General features: G+C 37.2%; 1 protein-coding gene across 1 annotated transcript in view; it reads right to left on the reverse strand.

The window, feature by feature from the left end:
* EYS (eyes shut homolog) overlaps nt 1–19,012 on the reverse strand; it is a 944,860-nt gene that overhangs the window by 388,686 nt on the left and 537,162 nt on the right. Inside the window, exon 31 of the mRNA XM_075087034.1 lies at nt 15,446–15,695. Within this exon, the coding sequence (XP_074943135.1) occupies nt 15,446–15,695 (250 nt within the window). The remainder of the gene's footprint in view (nt 1–15,445; nt 15,696–19,012) is intronic.

Genomic DNA, 19,012 nt, shown 5'->3' on the forward strand with positions numbered 1-19,012 from the left:
ACTGTTACTCAGCTGCCTCTAGATGTAGGTAGAACTTAAGTTTTGTCATATGCCCAGAAAAAAAATATTTTAGATTTCCTTCCCTACCACCAGTAATTCTGTCTGTTTCTTGTTTTAAATTCCACTTCCCTTGAAGTGCTTTTATATTAAAGTATAAAAGCAATTACATTTCTCTCATGAACAAAAGAACTATTATTTTTACTAATATTTACAAAGATAAATACATTCAAAGTCATTCATTAAAAGTCTTTGTTAAGTAAAATTCCATCCTTTCCAGAAATAGATGTGAAATATGCACAATATTGGAGGCAAAGATATCTCATACTTCATAATCCTAACTTGAACTACAATGATCTTTAAACTTTTTCCCAATACCCCCATCCTTATGTAAATATTAAGTGGCTGCATGCATTAAAAATTAAGGTTACCAAGGAAAGTAACTCTGAAGAGATTAGAGAAAAGCAAGGATGTTAGCAATGGTATCCGTACACAAAAAGAAGAAAAAAGGAAATAGGAAAATTTGTTATACTGTTTCACGTCCTGCAATTTTTAAGATGTGATATTTAAAAACCAGATCCACAGAAGACAATTTGGATAATCACTGTTTTAAGTTTTCCTTTAAGATATTACTCTATCGCAGTTATTTCATTGAAATAAGTAATTTTACAAATTTAATATATTTACAAACTAAATACACTGTTAAATATACTGTTGCGCTGCACATGTTTAACACTCCCTTTTGCTTAATAGTTCTAAGAGATCTTTAAGAAGACTGAATAAAACTGTGACATGAATACTGGTAACATCCAGTAGTCTCCAGCAATTAAGGGGAAATGTTATATACTAGGATATTTGCCAATACTCAGTGAATTCTCCAAATTAGTACAAAAACATCAACATTTAAATATTCAGGAAATCGGGAGGAACTGAGAGTACCTGTTGCAAAAAGTACGTAGAGATGCTCAAGCATTTAGACATGCTGCTACCCATGGCAGAAGCAATAAGTTGGAAAAGAACTGCTATTTTGTGTAAGGAAAAATATTCTGATTCTTTCATTCCTACTTCTGTCATGAAAGACATGGTAGACTTTTAGCTCATGTTTCTAAAGTGACTATCTTCAGTATGTTTTATCCCCTCCCAACTTCCCCGACTCGTTTATTGTGATACTAAATAAATTCTGAATACTGAATAGTTCTAAGCACAGTTATCCTCAAATTATTTTTTTAGAATTACTAGTACAAAAACTTCTTGCGATACACACAATGACTGAATTGCCATATCATTAAATGGTTTTGATACTTTACAGCACTGAGTTTCTTTGCTATTTGTAATATATGACAGTTTGCTACAATGCAAATCATGATGTAAGTAAAGATTAACAACCTTGCAGCTGCCCAGCTTGGAAAGAAAAAAAAAAAAGCCTCAGCAGTACATTATGTCAGAAGAGGCTAAGCCACAATTTTTCCCCGCAATATAGTAAAGAATGCCCAAAAGCTGTAGGCTAAAACCTTTAGCTGGGGAGCAGCTATACCCAGTCAATAGACAGTTAAAACATTTTTCCTCTGGTATATTCTTGGCCTATTCAGGTATGCAGAAAAGGCATAGCTCCAACACCTCTTCAGCTGTCCTATTTGTCCTCTTGTAGTAACAGGCATTCATCATCAACTATTCAGTTATACACACACTGGCACTGCTAGGGATGAGCTATATAAAGGTATTTAAAGTACCTCTTAACTTCAGAAGCAGAGCTGAGAGAACAAATACTTCAGAGAATGTGCTCCAGGACCACACTGTGTACTTACTAATAAGGAAAAATGTTTCGCATCTTCCTTTCCAAGAAGAAAAAAGAATAGCTATTTATGACAAACTGCTGACCAGGCCAAGTCAAGCCACAGGGTGGCTTACTGTTAATCAGGCATAATTATCTCAAGAGTATTGAGTAATCAGTTCACTCTTTATGACAAAGTGACCCATGAGACATCAAAGATAAAAATAGGATTGGCTTATGAAGTCATTTTATGTTTCCCATAACTGCACACAAAGATTTACTGGCTACTTGAAACAAGACAACCCCCCTGGTCAAAGGTCTGAGGTGTATAATCCGCTCTTGCTCACAATTCTCCAAGCCTGTTAAAATTAGAGTTATTGAAAAGGCAAAATAGTGAGCCTACATGACACATCGTAGGACTACTGCTTTACTCATCAGAAGGTATTGCCTCTTGTTTCCACCAGAGTAAATAAAAAGATTTTTACGATTAATACATGAGCAGAAACTGAAGGGAATCTGGGAAGACTACAGGCACTCTAGTTTTCTTCAGGACCAATAACCTGTTGTACCATTTCATGTCTTGTTCCTAAACATGTCATCCTGAATGCTCTCACATTCTTGATCAAGTTTCCTGCTTGATTCTTATGCCATTATCAACCTCACTGTGCACCAACTTCTGCTTATCCTGTCCTGACCCTTCAATGTCCCCCACCCTTCTACCTCACATATTTCTCTCCTTTTCACCCTCCCCATCTTACAACTTCCTTCACTTGCAAACACTTATCACAGCATTTTAGATTTTTTTCTTCTTCTACTTTCAAAAGCACACGACCCTCTTTACATCTGTGCAGATATGACTGAGCTGAGAACAAAACTGAGTCTTACAGATAATGTTTAGCCAACAGTTCCTCACTTACTCTAACGTCCATGCAAGCAGAGATCACAATCAAAGGAAAAGAGCTTCTGAGATCCACTAAAACAGGAAAGAGTTATTTTCCCTTAAATATTGATTACCTTTTCTTAGCAGGATGAAGCCTGAGCATTCACATTATTTAACCTTAAATAAAGGTCTCAAAGTTTGCTCAAAGTTACTCAGAAATATTACGGTTATAATTTGCAAGGAAAATCATACATCACCCACCCTTAATGTTTTTTTCCTCCAGTCTTAGATGGGTGGTAGCTGTCATACTTTGCATTCATCGTGCAACAGAACTTAAATGCCGATGCCTTTGAACAAAGTTTATCAACTACAGGACTACTCCAGACATTGCACTAGAATCCAATAGTGCACCCCTCCTATTGTAGTCTTCTCTCTGGTCCAGATCGCAGTGACTATTATCAGAACTTATCACTGCTGGTGGACAGTTACTTGCTTGAGGGAATCTTAAAGGAACCACTTTAATTCCTCCACTAAGGTGAAGGAACCGTTGAAGTGGCAGTGTTTACACTTCCTCAATGCTGCTAAATCATCCCTAAGTATTACTTAACTCCAGGGCATGTAACAGTTATCTTTGAAGAGCAATTTGTGCATTTGGGATGTACCTCATATTTTATCAAATAAATAACATAAGAAAGTCTTAGCAGGGGGTTCTCATGACTCTAAAACCTTTGTTATTTTAAACTACAGAAGTTGATAATGATGATGTATTTTTAATACATTCAACATATGGGCTTAAGAGCCAAGCATAAGTAAATTCAGTAATTGCATTAACTGCTGTAAAATGTAAATCTGAGATGCCAGCTACATAGAATTCCTCATATCTTTCATTTGCTGTTCTTCAAAGAAAATTAAACCTAATCTTTTTAGGCTTTTCAGAACCTAGAGCAGAAATGACATTTTAAGATACCAGAACAGTACCCTTGGCTATGCTGATGAACGGCAAAAATGCTGTATAGTTTGGTTGGTCCAAAAATCTACAAATTAAACCAACATACACACAACCTTAACATAGAATGCTCATATTTAACAAAAGCAGAAAACTCTTTTGAGTCACTGGGAAAACAGTAGCTTTCCTAACCCAGAAATACTTGTTCTATTCCACTTGCTCTTTTTTTGTTCCTTTGGGTTTTTTTCCTTTTCTTTTCTTTTTTTTTTTACCATTTTTAATCATGCCTATAGAAAGTTCCTTAGAGTACTGTCTTTCCAAGAAAGAAGATGCTATTGGTGATGTATCAGTCCCAGGAGTAGACGATGCTCATAGATCCCACTGGCTTTGAAACTCAGAATGACAGGAGCTACTGACTGTCATAGATACTGATCTCAAAATGGCTTCTATATACCTGACACTCAAAATCTGCTACCATTGGCATGCATGACAAGAGTTTTATTCACAAAATCATGATTCTTTCTGCTGTAAACTAACATAGTCCTGGGAGTATCAGGCAAAATGAACCTCTGTGCAAATGGACAATACAAAGTCTAGAAAATGTTTAAATATTACTGGAACACTTTTGATGGTTAGAAAGCAGAATATAGTTGTCAACTCAAAAGGAAAATTTAAACCATCGCAGCTAAGAATCTGGCACCTGTAACTATGATCTTTTTTGCTAGGACAACAATATTCCGTCTACATTACCAGCATTATTTCTAAAAGCTAAACCTAATTTCATGTGTGGGAAATATACCATTATCACTAAAGAGTTTATTTTGTGATTTGTACAAAGTATTTCTTATAGCTGTGAATCACAGTCATCAGCAAAAAGGCTTTCACTATAGATATATCCTTGTATGCAATCTCCTTGAAAAGTCTGCTTGTTCATTTTTATGGAAAGAGGCTAGTCTGTATACTCTAATGTCAGATATTACAGGATACTATATTAGTTTCTCATAGTTGTTTTTAAAACGTTTAGCAAAAAGATTACCCAAAGTCATTATGACTCTGTTACATTTTTGAAGTTTTATATTGTCCTGGTTTCAGCTGGGAAAGAGTTAATTTTCTTTGTAGTAGCTAGCATAGGGCTGTGTTTTGGATGTGTGCTGGGAACATTGGTCATAATGCAGAGATGTTTTAGTTGTTGCTAAGTAGCGCTTACACTGGTCAAGGACTTTTTCAGCTCCCCGTGCTCTGCCGGGTGCACAAGAAGCTGGGAGGGGACACAGCCAGGGCAGATCACCCCAACTGACCAACAGATATCCCATACCATATGACGTCATGCTCAGTATATAAAGCTGGGGAAGAAGAAGGAAGGGGGGACATTTGGAGTGATGGCGTTTGTCTTCCCAAGTAACTGTTACGTGTGATGCAGCCCTGCTTTCCTGGAGATGGCTGAACCCCTGCCTGCCCATGGGAGGTAGTGAATGAATTCCTTGTTTTGCTTTGCTTCCGTACACAGCTTTTGCTTTACCTATTAAACTGTGTTTATCTCAAACCATGAGTTTCCTCACTTCTACTCTTCCGATTCTCTCCCCTGTCCCACCAGGGGGGAGTGAGTGAGCAAGCGGCTGTGTGGTGCTTGATTGCTGAGTGGGGCTAAATCATGACATACATTTTTATGTTTTTTATGTCTCCTGATAACATAGAAAATACAAATTGAAAAAAATCAAGGTAAAATATTTCTGAAATGAAAATGAGATGACCCAATTTAACAGACAAGCTTAATGGATCTTAGTTTCATATGACTAAGAGTGCATGACAAAAAGGAAAATGTGAAGGATTTCTACTTAGTCAGGAACATTAAATTATTAAAGTAGTAGACTTTCTTTAACCTCACTTTCTATGAATCCTGAAATGTCCCATTACCTGATCAACACCACTTCTATGCTCTCCAGATACATACATAATATTAAAAATAATTTACACTGTAACAATACTAAGAGGCTTACTGGACTTCATATGGATACATTAGGGTGGACTTAAACCTTACAGTGACTTGTCATTCATTTAATTGTTTAAACTTCTTGTATATTTTGACTTATAAACCACAATTTCACACTTTGGTAATCCCATAAATGAGCTATGGATGCTATAATATTCTGTAGTTTCCACATATCAGATTGTGATTTTTTTTTCAGATAAATAAAATTCATTCCTTATACTCCTTCTGAAATTTCCCTTCCAGATTTGACTGTAATAAGACTACACCTGAGATATCACTTTTCCTCCACTATTATCATTTTACTTACATCAAAAAAGATGAATATATAAAAAAGGATTGAAAATTAGCCACATACTGATCTTCTCAAATTTTCTGATCATTCTGCATTGTTATGATACACAAGATGATAGATTTCAAAGTATGACATTAACAAATGTTGATTTTTTTTTTATATACCAGTACAATGCTTAAACAGAAAATAAATATAATTTACTACATAAATATAGCATTTTAGTGAGATGAATACTAAGGATTATTGACCTGAGAGCTAAATATTTGAAGAAGTTAAGTCAAAAGTCAGTATTTTCAAAACGGACAAAATATTTTTCAATGTAACTGAACTAAGAACTGTTCAGATTGGTAGTACAGAACATATCTATCAGGAGTACAGAATGCGTAAGTGTATGGACATTTCTCAGTGTGTTTGTGAGTGTATTTTACAAACTTCATAGACAACAGGGTATGTGTATACACAGTACATACTATTTACATATGTCGATTTTTACATGTCAATATATTCAGGTACTCATTTTCATTCTGATATAGAAACTTAGAAATTAAATTATGTATAATTTTTTAAAGAAAGGTTACTTTTCATTTGTTTACCTTTTCTTTGTTATGACACTCATGTACATAGAATTCCCGCAGATTTTCCAATTTATCTTACTCACCTAGAAGTCTGAGTGTGAAGTAATCAGGGTAAAATATGCACTTCAAAGTTACAAGCTATCAAAATGCTTTTGCTTGCTGGGCAGCAGTTTGCACCTAAATAAAAGCAGAAGCAGGCCAGGCTTGCATTAACACTTCTACGTGTTCTTTATCAGATCACTGGGGAGAATGACTGCTCTGTGAAAGAGGTCTGGAAAGTTACCATGTTCAAGCTTCTAGCAGTTACAGATATAGTGCAAATACTGGATCAGGGTTCAATGCGTTCACTTTGTGTGAAATTCCATGCTAACCTATATAGCTAGCATCTTAACTATGTTAAAAGTATTTCCTTCCTTGATATAGTAGATATAACAAGACGTGTTTAAAATCAGCATATGATTACAGCTACTGAGAACAGGGAAACTAAAATGGGCTGAATAATAATGAAGTGTCTGGCAGAACCGATAAAAGACAAAGTTTAAAGGAATCATAAGAGTGATGGCAGGTCTAGTGAATGTAACAGACACAAATCAATATGATAAAACAGAATTAGAAGGCAAAGGTGTCATGTAATTTCAACATTTTTCAGAAACCTTGGCATATACTGTTTCATATAATTAGCATGAACTTGAGTAATGAGAAAGATGGAAAAGCATGACATTATTATGGAAAACTGTGTAAAAACAATGAAAGCTCTGAATTTTCCTTTCTCCTAGGAGTCTTTAATTAATAACAACTGAATGTGAACAAGTGAGAAATCAAAATTTGAAATTTGGCAGAGCAAGACTTTAAACAATACTGTGTATGTGCCAATCCGACTATTATTAATTGTATTTTCAGATCCCACTTGGTATGTTAGGCAGTTTTAAAGGAAACTAAGATACACATTAAATGCAGTTTAAGCAGTGGAAGTACGTGGTGCAAAAGAAGGATGAAAATCCACTTCACTGAAGTATTTGTTTAATGTATTATTCTCCATAAATAATAGAAGTCAGTTAGGTGCTGCATAGTAGCTCTCCTTCTCTGAGATGTGTTGTTACCATTGATATCTGGTTCTACTGATCTCGGTCTCCCAGATATCTTTGTGAGCTCTACCATCCACACACATAACATGAACAGCCCAATATTCAGTTGATTTGCCAAAAACAAAAGTACAAAGAACCAAAATACTATATATGGAGGAAAGGAGAAGAGTTTACATCCTACCCCAGAACAGATGTCTAAAACAGGTGGTGCCATTTCTTTTAATTTACTACAGAGTGATATACCTTACACAGATTAACTAATGGATAGCTACAGGTAAGATGAACCCCACCCTTGGTGACTAACTAGATACTTTCATGGAAGTAAATACTAGGAGTCTTTTTAAACAACGTCTGTAATGCAATTCTCTCCTGACAATTACAGCATATCACAGAACAACTGAGGTTGGAAGGGACCTCTGGAGATCGTGTAATCCAACCCTACCTACTCACAGCAGGGTGAGTTACAACAGGTTGCTCAGGACATCGACCAGTTCAGTTCTGAATATCTCCAAGGACAGAAAAGCCACAAACCCTCTGGGCAACCTGTTCTAGTGCTTGACTGCCCTAACAGTGGAAAAGAAGGAAGGGCGAAAAAGCAAAAAGCAAAAGGAAAAGCAAAAGGAAGGAAAGTCAGAAAGAAAAAAAATTAAGAATTTCCTGCATTTGAACTTGTGCAATTGCTGCTTGTTGTGTCAGTAGGCACTACTAGGGAATCTCTGGCTCAGTATTTATAAGGTCCCTCGGATAAGGTAAGATCATCTCCTGAGCCTTCTGTTCTTAAGGCTAGGAAATCCCAGCTCCCTCAGACTCTCCTCATATGTGAGATGCTACAATCCCTTGTCACCTTTATGGCCTTTTCCTGGACTCACTTGAGTGAGCCCATGTCTCTCCTGTACCGGGGCCAAAAATGGACACAGGACTCCAGATATGTTCTCACCAGTGCTTTACAAAGGGGAAGAATCAGCTCCCTTGATCTAGTCTCAAAACTTCCCCTAATGTAACCCAGGATGCTGATCACTGAACACAGCCCTTTGAGCCTGGCAGTTCAGCCAGTTTTCAGTCCCTCTCACTGTCCATTCATCTAGCCCATACATTGCCAGCTTGCCTGTGAGGACGTTATGGCAGAAAGTATTGAAAGCCTCACTCAAGTTGAGATAAGACAACATCCACTGCTCTCCCCTCATCCACCAAGCCAGTTATCTCATCATAGAGGGCTATCAGGTTAGTAAAGCGCAGTTTCCCCTTCCTAGCTCCATGCCAACTATTCCTAGTCACCCTCTTGTTCCTCCTTCCTGTATCAGCTTCCCAGGAATTGAAGTGAGGCTGACTGGCCTGTAATTCCCTGGATCTTCCTTCTTGCCCTGCCTGAAGACAGGAGTGGCATATGCTTTCTTCCAGTCATGAGAAACCTCTCCTGATCACCATGACCTTTCAAAGATTATCAGGAGTTGCCTCGCAATGACTTCAGCCAGCTCCCTCAGCATTTGTGGGTGCATCTTTGTATTAGGTACAACCTGTGTATGCCCATTTTTATTAAATGTTCTCTCACCTCATTGTCTTCAAGGGTGAGTCTTCCCTGCTCCAGGATTTCTCACTGGTCTCAGGGATACCCCCTGTAAAGAATGAGCCAAAGGCAGCACCATGTACCTCGTCCTTTTCTCTGTCCTCAGGTTTCCTGCCTCATTAAGCAGAGGGCCTACATTTTCCCTACTCTTATTTTGCTGATGGATAGCCTGTACGGAAGACATTACTACACAAGTGGTCTGTAAATGCGCAGACCAAATTTCCCCAAATAGCCCTGCATTTTTAAAAATAGGCTTATTTTTCAAGCTGGGAGTAGAATATATTTGAGCTCCATAATATAGACCAGAGGCACCAAGTGAACAAAACATTACATGTCTTCATAGATCTTTGGATACCTGTGAAAACTACCTCTAAAGAAAATTTCTTTGACTATCTTCATGTTGAGAAGCTTTCAAAAGTCAGATGGAAGCTTTTCTGCTATTATAGCTGTGATCAGGAGAATATTCACATCAACATGAGCGTGGTCCTATTATGTACAGGGATATTAAGCATGCATACAGAATTTTGCAGGATGCTAATAGACATTTCTGTGTGATGAAGAACTTAGATCATTCCCTCTGGTCCCATAAAAGCTTTTTTATAAACATGTAGTTTTCTCAGAACAAATTTATTTACAAAACATTATTTGCCACAAGCAATGGTATAGTAGTTGAAATGCATACCTGGAGACTGGACCAAAGAATATACTTTTCTGCCAAACAGATCCCACCTCTCATAGCCCTTTCCTAGAGGTCTCTGCTACTTTAAACCCTCAGAACTTGCTGTAATGTATGAGCTCATTGTCAGATGAGAATAACAATACTAAAACATATGAAAATTATGTAGTACATATCTTCCCCATAGTGCAAGTTATCGATGGTGGATCATCAGTCTTTTTTTTCCCCAAATGTTAGTAATATGGGTTATTAATAAATACACTAAGGCTAGTAAGCACAGAAGTATACAGCAGGTTGAACAGCTTGACACATTTCACATACTATGGATACCTCAGTGTATTAAGGAGCTCACTCATCCAAGAGCATTTCTCATTTGCCTTTATAATAGCCCTATTTTTTCCATTGAACAAGGCATAGATTTGCTTATGCATCAACACAATGGCAAATATTACTTTTGGGGATGCACTGCTCTTCCTCATTTATTCTTTCCACTACAAAAAAAACAACAACAACAAAAAAAAGGAATCCAGCAATGGAAAATAAGATTTTGAAAGATACTGCGTTTTAGGTATCTTTCTGTGTACCTCATAGCTTGTGTATGTTCACGTATTTTGAATATATGGATACTGGAATCACAGCAGCAATAACTGTTTCCTTTAACTCCCAAGCAATGTTCCACTCAAGAAGTGAGGTCTAAAGCCCTTTTCTGCTTTCTAAGGCAGTCTTTTTAAGATAAATGACTAGGAATAAATCTCTCTGATACTTTTAGAAGAAAGATGAAAGGAAAGTATGTGTCAACTCTATTCTTTGTATATTTGGGTCCCCCACTTTCAAAGAGGAAGCAGATGGTGGTCAACTAAACTGTGGTATGCAATACTATGACCTTGGTACTTTTAGGTGTTTTGATATTGTAGAAGCCTATAAACAGGATTAATATGGACCCCAAAGAGTTCACCTGGTGCCAAACAAGTCACAGGTGTTGAAAGAAACACTTAGAAAGTTATGGCATAATCTGTGCAAATACGCTTCACGCTGAGGGTATCAAAGAATCAAAGAATAAGAAAAAAAGAGATTAACAGACTTTGTTAAAACCTGAAACACATTTTTCCTTCTTAGTTCTGAGGGAACCTTTTTAAGCCAGTAGTTATCCACTAGATGTGGAGCTTGAGATTTATTTCCATGTTGATTCATATCTTGTGCCATTGGGATCCATGGGAATCCACAGTGGTATACTCGACCTCATGAGTGCAGGCACTGTATCAGGAGGCACTTCTGGCAGAAAGAATTTGGTCTGTGTACTTATGTATGCATACTGAGCATGAAATCTACATGGACAAGCATTCACAGGAAAACAACTGTTATTCCATACCAAAAAAATTTTTTTTAGTTGTCTTTTGGCACCTCTTTATACATAACTTTCATAGCCTAGAGCCCTTTTTAAACCTTCTATGTGATTTAAATTGATGAAATAAAACCATTTTTTCCTACATAAACCTGCAAGCAAAGAATGAAAAGTAATAAAAGTAAAAAACCTCTCCTTGGCTCGATGGGTATTAATTTTGTAGAAAGTATTTTTATAAAAGTACAGTATAAAAATGTAGTCCAAACCAATCAATGTTCCCTAATATTTAATTCCAGAATTCATAGGGTTTTGTGTGTTCTTTTAATTCCCTGACTTTATTTTTGAAAAAGTTGTAATGGTCTTATGAAAGTACTGTTTTCAAAAAATGCAGCCATCGTCTGCCTCATTTTGGAATGAGAAGTGGCAAGTTAATTATATTATATATAAACATGATTCTCTCGAGAGATAAAAATACATTTTTCTCTACACTTATTTTACATTCAAAAAGGTTAATAAACATACTTATATACTGCAAACAGAGATACCTCCTGAATTTATATGTAAATACGATGAAAGCTACACCCAAAATCCTGAAAACTTTACTGTAGTGAAGTGGAACTGTTCCGCTGCTGATTACCTGCCAGAGTTATAGCAGCCTCCAACCTGCTTCTATATTGATCTAGTAGCCTATGTGGCAGAACGTGAAGAAGAATAACCATCTGTGTCAGGTACAGCAGCAGGTGCTGTATCCATTGAACAGGCTGCTGCCTGATTACAATAAATCTCTTTCAAGCACCTGTCTACCTTGACAGACACTTTTATCTTCATATAAAAACACCCTACCACTTCAAAAAGTTGTCTGAATAGAAATTAGAAACTCAAGAGATAAAATCAGCTGGTAAAGTCCAGAAACTGAACCCACTGCAGATATACTGTGAAGTCTAGGTAAGACAGTGTTTAGATTTAGAAGTTTCTTATCAAGCAAAGCAGTAGTGTCCGCACATCTCATATGTTTCAGTACAATATTGCTAACATTCTTGTAAGGCAGAACTTAAAGTAGAATAACAGGTATGAAAAGATAAATGCTTTGTCACTAACATTTTACAAATTTCTGTTTGCGCAGGCGAGGCTTGTGCAGATAAAACCAAGTTAGATAACTTGCCACTAGAAGATTTGAACAATGACAAGCTTTCAGGGTGTCTGTCAGTAAGCCTATACCTGAAGTTTCTTTAGGCAGAAGATATAACCCAAGAACACTTGACCAGATTGTTTTCAAAAATATTGAGTCTCACCTGCATTTATCAGTAGATGTGTTTTGAACTCAAAACTACTATTTACCATGCGGGTTAAAAGTAGTTCTTGAAAGACACTATTCAGCTGAACATTTAAGAAAGTACACTGACTTAATGAATGATAGATCTCCACAACTGGATCATGCAGTTTTGACTCCAGTAATTGCTGAATTCCCTCTCTTGTCAGCTGCTCTATAACAGTTAATCATTTTGTCAAGTCCATATTTCTCTCTTTAAAGAATGTAAGTGATAAAAATTATGATTATAAAGAGATGGTCTTTGAAGCAAAAATAGTCAACATCAATTGAAATATGGAAAATTAGTATCTGATTGTTGTGAAGGAAAAGGCAGAAGAGACAGTTCTATCAATCAGAGATGTATGTGTATTTCCTGTAGTGGGATGCAAGGATGGGAACAAGGATAACGGTGTCAAGTGTAGCCTGATGAAGTCTGCTGATGACACCAAGTTGAGTGGGGAAGTAGACACTCCAAAAGGGGGAGCTGCTCTGCAGGGAGATCTGGATGGGCTGGAAGAGTGGGCTAGCAAGAACCTTATGAAGTTCAACAAGGACAAGTGTAAGGTCATGCACCTGGGACAACACAATCCGGGAGTGCAGCACAGACTGGGATCCACCTGGCTGGAGAGCAGCTCTGTGGAAAGGGACCTGAGGGTCCTGGTGGACAGAAAGCTCAACATGAGGGAACAGTGTGCTGCTGCAGCTGAGAAGGCCAACAGGATGCTGGGTTGCATCAAAAAGGGCATCACCAGTAGAGACAAAGAAGTCATCATCCCGCTCTGCTCAGTGCTTGTCAGGCCACACCTGGAGTCCTGTGTACAGTTCTGGTCCCCTCTATACAAAAAGCATGTGGACAGGCTGGAAGGGGTCCAGAGAAGGGCCACCAAGATGGTCAAAGGACTGGGAAGCCTGCCATACGAGGATAGGCTGGGAGAGATGGGTTTGTTCAGCCTTGGGAAAAGGAGGCTCAGAGGGGATCTCATCACCATGTCCCAGTACTTAAGGGGTAGCTACAAAGAAGATGGAGACTCCCTTTTTACAAGGAGTCACATGGAGAGGACGAGGGGGAATGGACACAAGTTGCTCCTGGGGACATTCCGATTGGACATGAGAGCAAAATTTTTCACAGTGAGGACAGTCACCCATTGGAATAATCTCCCCAGGGAAGTGGTTGACTCGGCCACGTGGGACACCTTCAAGAATCGTCTAGACAGGGTGCTGGGCCACCTTGTTTAGACTGTGCTCTTCCTAGAAAGGTTGGACTAGATGATCCCTGAGGTCCCTTCCAACCTGTCATTCTGTGATTCTGTGATGACAGTTCTGTGAACTCCACTGATGATGTTATTTTGCTAGATGAAGAAAATAAATACCCAGAAGTAATAGCAGTAGCTCCCATTAGTGTGAACTAGCTCGTTAATATCACTGTGTTCATCCAAAACATCTCACCTGCTGTGCAGAACTTGGTCTGAGAATTTATGAATTTTATTCCAGTCAATGAACATGTTGCACATATCTGGCTTAGCTCATTTCAAGAATCAGCAAATTGTGATTTGAAGTTTGTGAGTCTCTGGATAATGGATGAAGCCAGATATTCACTAGGAAGAGATGTCTGCATTTGAGTGTCACGACAAACTAACACACTAAGAAAAGATACCTGTTTTTAAATACGTATCTTATTAGGGGAATGAGAAATTACTGAAGGACTTCAAAATCTCCACTGCTCTTCTGATGCTGAAAAGACACCCGACAATTCTTCAGGACTCTTTTGAGGCAACCTAGAGAGAACTGAAGCTGCACTTGTAGAGTCAGTGTAAACTTCAATCCACGGGAGAGTAATGACTCACTATTTACTTCTATTTCAGCCCCTGGTATATTACTAATTACTGAACTCATGCCTGTGGCACATAAAGCAACAGTCTGGTGCTGCTCTAATCATACAATTTGTGTAGGGAAAACAGAAAGTGTCATTAAGGAACTAGTGATTAACAAGATTGTATCATAATTATGCTGGGGAGGAAGTACTGACCTTAAATCTGTGGAAATATCAGTAGCCACGTATGGTACAGGTGTGATATTGGACTTTATTTGTACTAAGACCTAAACACGAGACCCCAGAAAGTGTGAAGAGAGAACATCTGTTGAGGTTTCTATCCTGAATACTGCTGAAGACTTCAGTGGCAATTAGTTCTCCTAGTCCACAGCTCAGTTTAGCCAAATTAGTTGTCAGACTTATCCTACAGCTGAAAATATCTGCCTCTTTCAGACCTTTAAGGATAAAAATGTAGGGGGAGGGGGGAAAAATCTGAAGCTAACTTTAAAGAGGATGTCTTATACTCACACTATTTGTATAATACTTAGCTTAATAAAATGAACAGGCCACAATGAAGCTACAGTCTTCAAAATAAAACACTGCACTTCTGTTAGTGTTGACTTTTCTTTAAATATTTTAACAATAACAGCATAGGTAATTTTTTAGCTTCCCAAAAAATCACTATAAACTGTTAAAATGACAGACATGTTGAGAGGCGTGTCCCAGCTATTTTTAGTGAAAAAAATATCTAGATGCACAGAAAAGGAAGCACTTGGAAAAGTTGTGAACTAGGAAAGGAAAGCCAAAGTCCCCATAGAGTAAGGCAAATTATCTTTCTGCTACTGACTAGCCAAGGAAGAACGGAAGAGTGGCATCAGGGTCAGAGGGAGCTGAACACAATATAAGGCATATGAAATTGTACACTCTAGCAAAGCAAACTGAAAATGAAGCTGAGAGAAAGTGCAGTTTTCCTCACTGGATGTGTAAGGTGCTGGGAAAAATTGTTTTGAGAGAAAAGAGTTATTTTCCAGTTACATTTAAGCACAATTAAGAAAGGTTAAATAAAAAGAATAGAAGGTAGTACAGGAAGGAGAAAACAACATTCTGAAGAAGAAAATGAATACATTTTGAATATTCTTACTATTTAAAAAGCACTAACAAGGAAAGAAGTTTGATATATGCAACACTCAGAAGCTTCTTCTACTTACCTTGGGACACCTCTCCTGTATGATTATCAGAAGTATGTTTAGACCAAAGTTCCATAGACACAGACAGGGCTGATGGAAGGTCATTGTCTAAAATCTCAGCAGGAAACTCTTCAGCCACTTCAGTAACAGTTTTCTTGCTATGGGGGATAGCAGGTAAACAGGTGATATTGTTTATTCCATCTACACAAAGAAACCCAGTGGAGCAGGACTGTATAAGGCAATCATTGTAATTAAGCTCACAGCTTCGTCCCTGAAAGAGAATTTTTAAAAAGCCATTTTTGAAGGCAATTTGCATTTCATAGTCACGTTAGTTCAAATTATTGCTTTCATTTGATTCTAAGATGTTGTTTACTTATATTAAGCTGTCCACAATTTTAAAAGCTAATCTAATCACATGGAAAATACTGCTTAACTGATTTAATAGTATAGTTGTATATTTTAAATTTTAACTAAATGATGTTTTGACTCTGACTTAGTATTACAAATTATCAATAAAAATAACTTCCCCACAGATTTGTAACTGCAAAGTATCAAATATAGTATTGTCTCCAGTAATAAAATGTGGTTAAAATAATGACCTTTAGTTAGCATTTAGTTATACAGAAAACAGAGGTCTTAGCTGTCTAAAACCCTACCGTTTGTTCTGACTGTCAAGTTAATGTTCTTTCTTTTTGTACACTGTAGCTCAGTATTAGTTGCCTGTTGTTACCAAATCTTCACACAGTACCTTGTTATACATTAAGTTCACAGATAGCTCTTAGAAAAGAAAAAAATGTAGTGGCAGTCTCACGTTGGACCTGGCACTCACTTTTTATTTTTTATGAAGACTAACAATTCATGGGAAGCCTGAAATATCCTTCCTAGTAATAAATTAAAAATGTTCATATCCAGTGGTCTGTAAAAAAGGCAAGAAATAATGCATTTTTTACAGCAATAATTATGCGAATTAAATGCATTCTTGAAGTGTGAAATAAATATATGCTGAAGCCAGGCCTGGGTTCATTTTATTTTCACTTCTGTTGTTATGAACTAATGGGCTATGTGAAGAGACACAGCTAACTTCACTAACCTATCCTACATATCTGGATAGCCATTTAAAATATGCACATTGTCATCCCTGAAAGACATGCATCTCTGCCAACATACCATCTGGCACATAATCGCACATAACCACACATTAGCTTTGGTAATAAACTATTGGACTTTTGAACAGGCTTGTTCGTGATTTTTTCATCACCATTTCCAGTCTATGTAATATAACCACAGTTTTAGCTCTTGCTGCCTCTTACCATCTGCTGCTTTAGACAACTCTGACAGAGATTGCCTTGAGGCCAACCATATTGTCAGGCCTTGGAAATCCCAAACTGTTGGTGGTTAGGTGTAAAGAATATCCTGCAATCACCTTTTGGTGACCAGAATGTCTTAAGCATTCAAGCCCTACTTTCAAAATAAAGAATGCTAGCTAGAGGGAGATGTATCCCTGTCTTTGAAGGAAAGAAGCAAGCCTGATCTCCTCCTGAGGCTTCTAATTTGTGGGCTCAGTTTCCTGCCTTCTCTTCATAGAAGTCATAAGAAGCCTGGAAAGTAAGGCAAAACTGTAAAGAGATCTTCTAGAAGCTGGCTGGTGCAGTGTATAAAACTCAATTTTCAATCTTACCTCTAACTACTGTAAAATTGTTCTGCCTTTTTTTTTTTTTAACAAAAAGACAGAAGACTCATAAATAGTAGATAAATCAAAATTTTACTGCTTATGTATTAGTGAACTATTTATTCTGTCAGCTGAAAATTCCAGAAAGCCAGCCCATAAAGAGTCTGAAAATTAAAAACTAGCAGTGAGGTCAATATCTGAATCTGACTAAGTCTTTGAAACACCTGTCTTCTATGTCATTTGTTTTAAGGAGAAGGTAAATATCTCAGGGATGAGTTAGAATTGTTTATGGAAGCGTTCATTGGCTCATGTCAAAACCACACAGGTCCTATGTCATTCTAACTGCCATATGAAGGTATAGTGTATACTCTATAGGCTATTTCAAACAGCATTAGGTGCTTATGGTTAGGCAAACAAATCACACTTTTCATCAAAAAAGTCAAGAAAGCTCCAGTAGCTCAATCGCCCTAATATAGACCCAGGACTGGATTTGGAAACCAAATTATTTTGGGATGCTCTTGTACCTCTAAGGCAGCTAGATGGTGTTGGCAGATGTAACACAAAATCTGTAGAAAACTCACAGCCTTCTGCATGGTAGCAGGAAACTGGGCAAAGCTCAAAATGGCATTGGACACCTAGATTTGGGCTTTAGGTGTCTGAGCAGTCAAACAACCCTTTTGGCCGCACTGACCATATCAGCTAGGTCTCCATTTAGAATAATGTGAATATAGGTACTCAGGGCACAGATAGGCACCTACATGAATTTAGGTATCTGCGTCTCAAATTGTATCCCAAATCACCTGCTAAATCCAGAAAAGCCTTGCTATTGTCTGAAGCAGCATTTAGACTGCAAACAATACACAAAGACCTTGTAATCTTTCAAGACATGCATTGTGTCATTATTTCATATTTCTGTGGTTTTGTTTGCACTTAGAATACTGGGGGAAGTGGTGAAAAATTAATATAATACTTGTATCCCAAAGGAAAATATTGTGAAAACAGTTAGCTGGTATCATAAATGTTTTAATAATATTGAAGCATTATGATGTTAGCCTCACAAATTAAATTCTCCATGCAAATCATATTGATGCATTGAAGAAATATGTTCTTTGAATACTATAAACTACTGAAGCCTGTTATCCTGTAACATGTGTCTTATGTTTAACATTGAAGAGAGATAATTTCTGACTGAATCTTCTTCTGCAACTTGGGCACATGTAAGAAAATTCAAGTAAATTCTCTAGTGCTCAATAAGCAAGTGTTCATTGCACACTTTCCCTCAGGCAAGATGCTTAAGCAGTCTCTCTCATCTGGTTAGCTGGTCTCTGCCTGGCTAGCTATTTACACAGAACTTGAAGCAACTTACATTTTCTGAGATCTTTATCAACTCTATTAAATTCATTTATGATATTAGGAAACTATAGAAGGTGCAAGAGGGAAAGAGGCAGAAATGCAGACATAGAAACTGAAATTACTTTTCTTACAAGTAGTCTAAATCATCCAGTATTTAAAACAGAAGAGGTTAAACTGAGGTTTTTCGGAATGATTTAGATACATCCATGTTTGTTTCAATCAAGTTCTTAATTTGTTTTGGCAAGCAGATGAGCTATCTCGTAAATTCATGGCATCTTATAAAATCACTCACTGTATCAGTATTCCAAAGCAAGAAGGAACAGCAGGCCAATTTATATGTAGGATTTCCATACAATGATAAAAAAAACATCTCCTCGTTGCTTTTCTTTAATTCCATACATGGCACAAATGATCCATTTGAGTAAGATTTCTGTCTAATAATATTTCTTAGTCCTGTAAATCTTACACTTCGTTCTGAGTTTCACTGTGACAAATTAGTGTATTTTTATTACTACTACAAGTAATGGTGAAGAGCATTTGATTATGGTTTTATGACTTATAGAAAC

Source organism: Phalacrocorax aristotelis, chromosome 3 (genome assembly GCF_949628215.1).
Source record: "Phalacrocorax aristotelis chromosome 3, bGulAri2.1, whole genome shotgun sequence".
NCBI classification, from domain to species: Eukaryota; Metazoa; Chordata; class Aves; order Suliformes; family Phalacrocoracidae; genus Phalacrocorax; species Phalacrocorax aristotelis.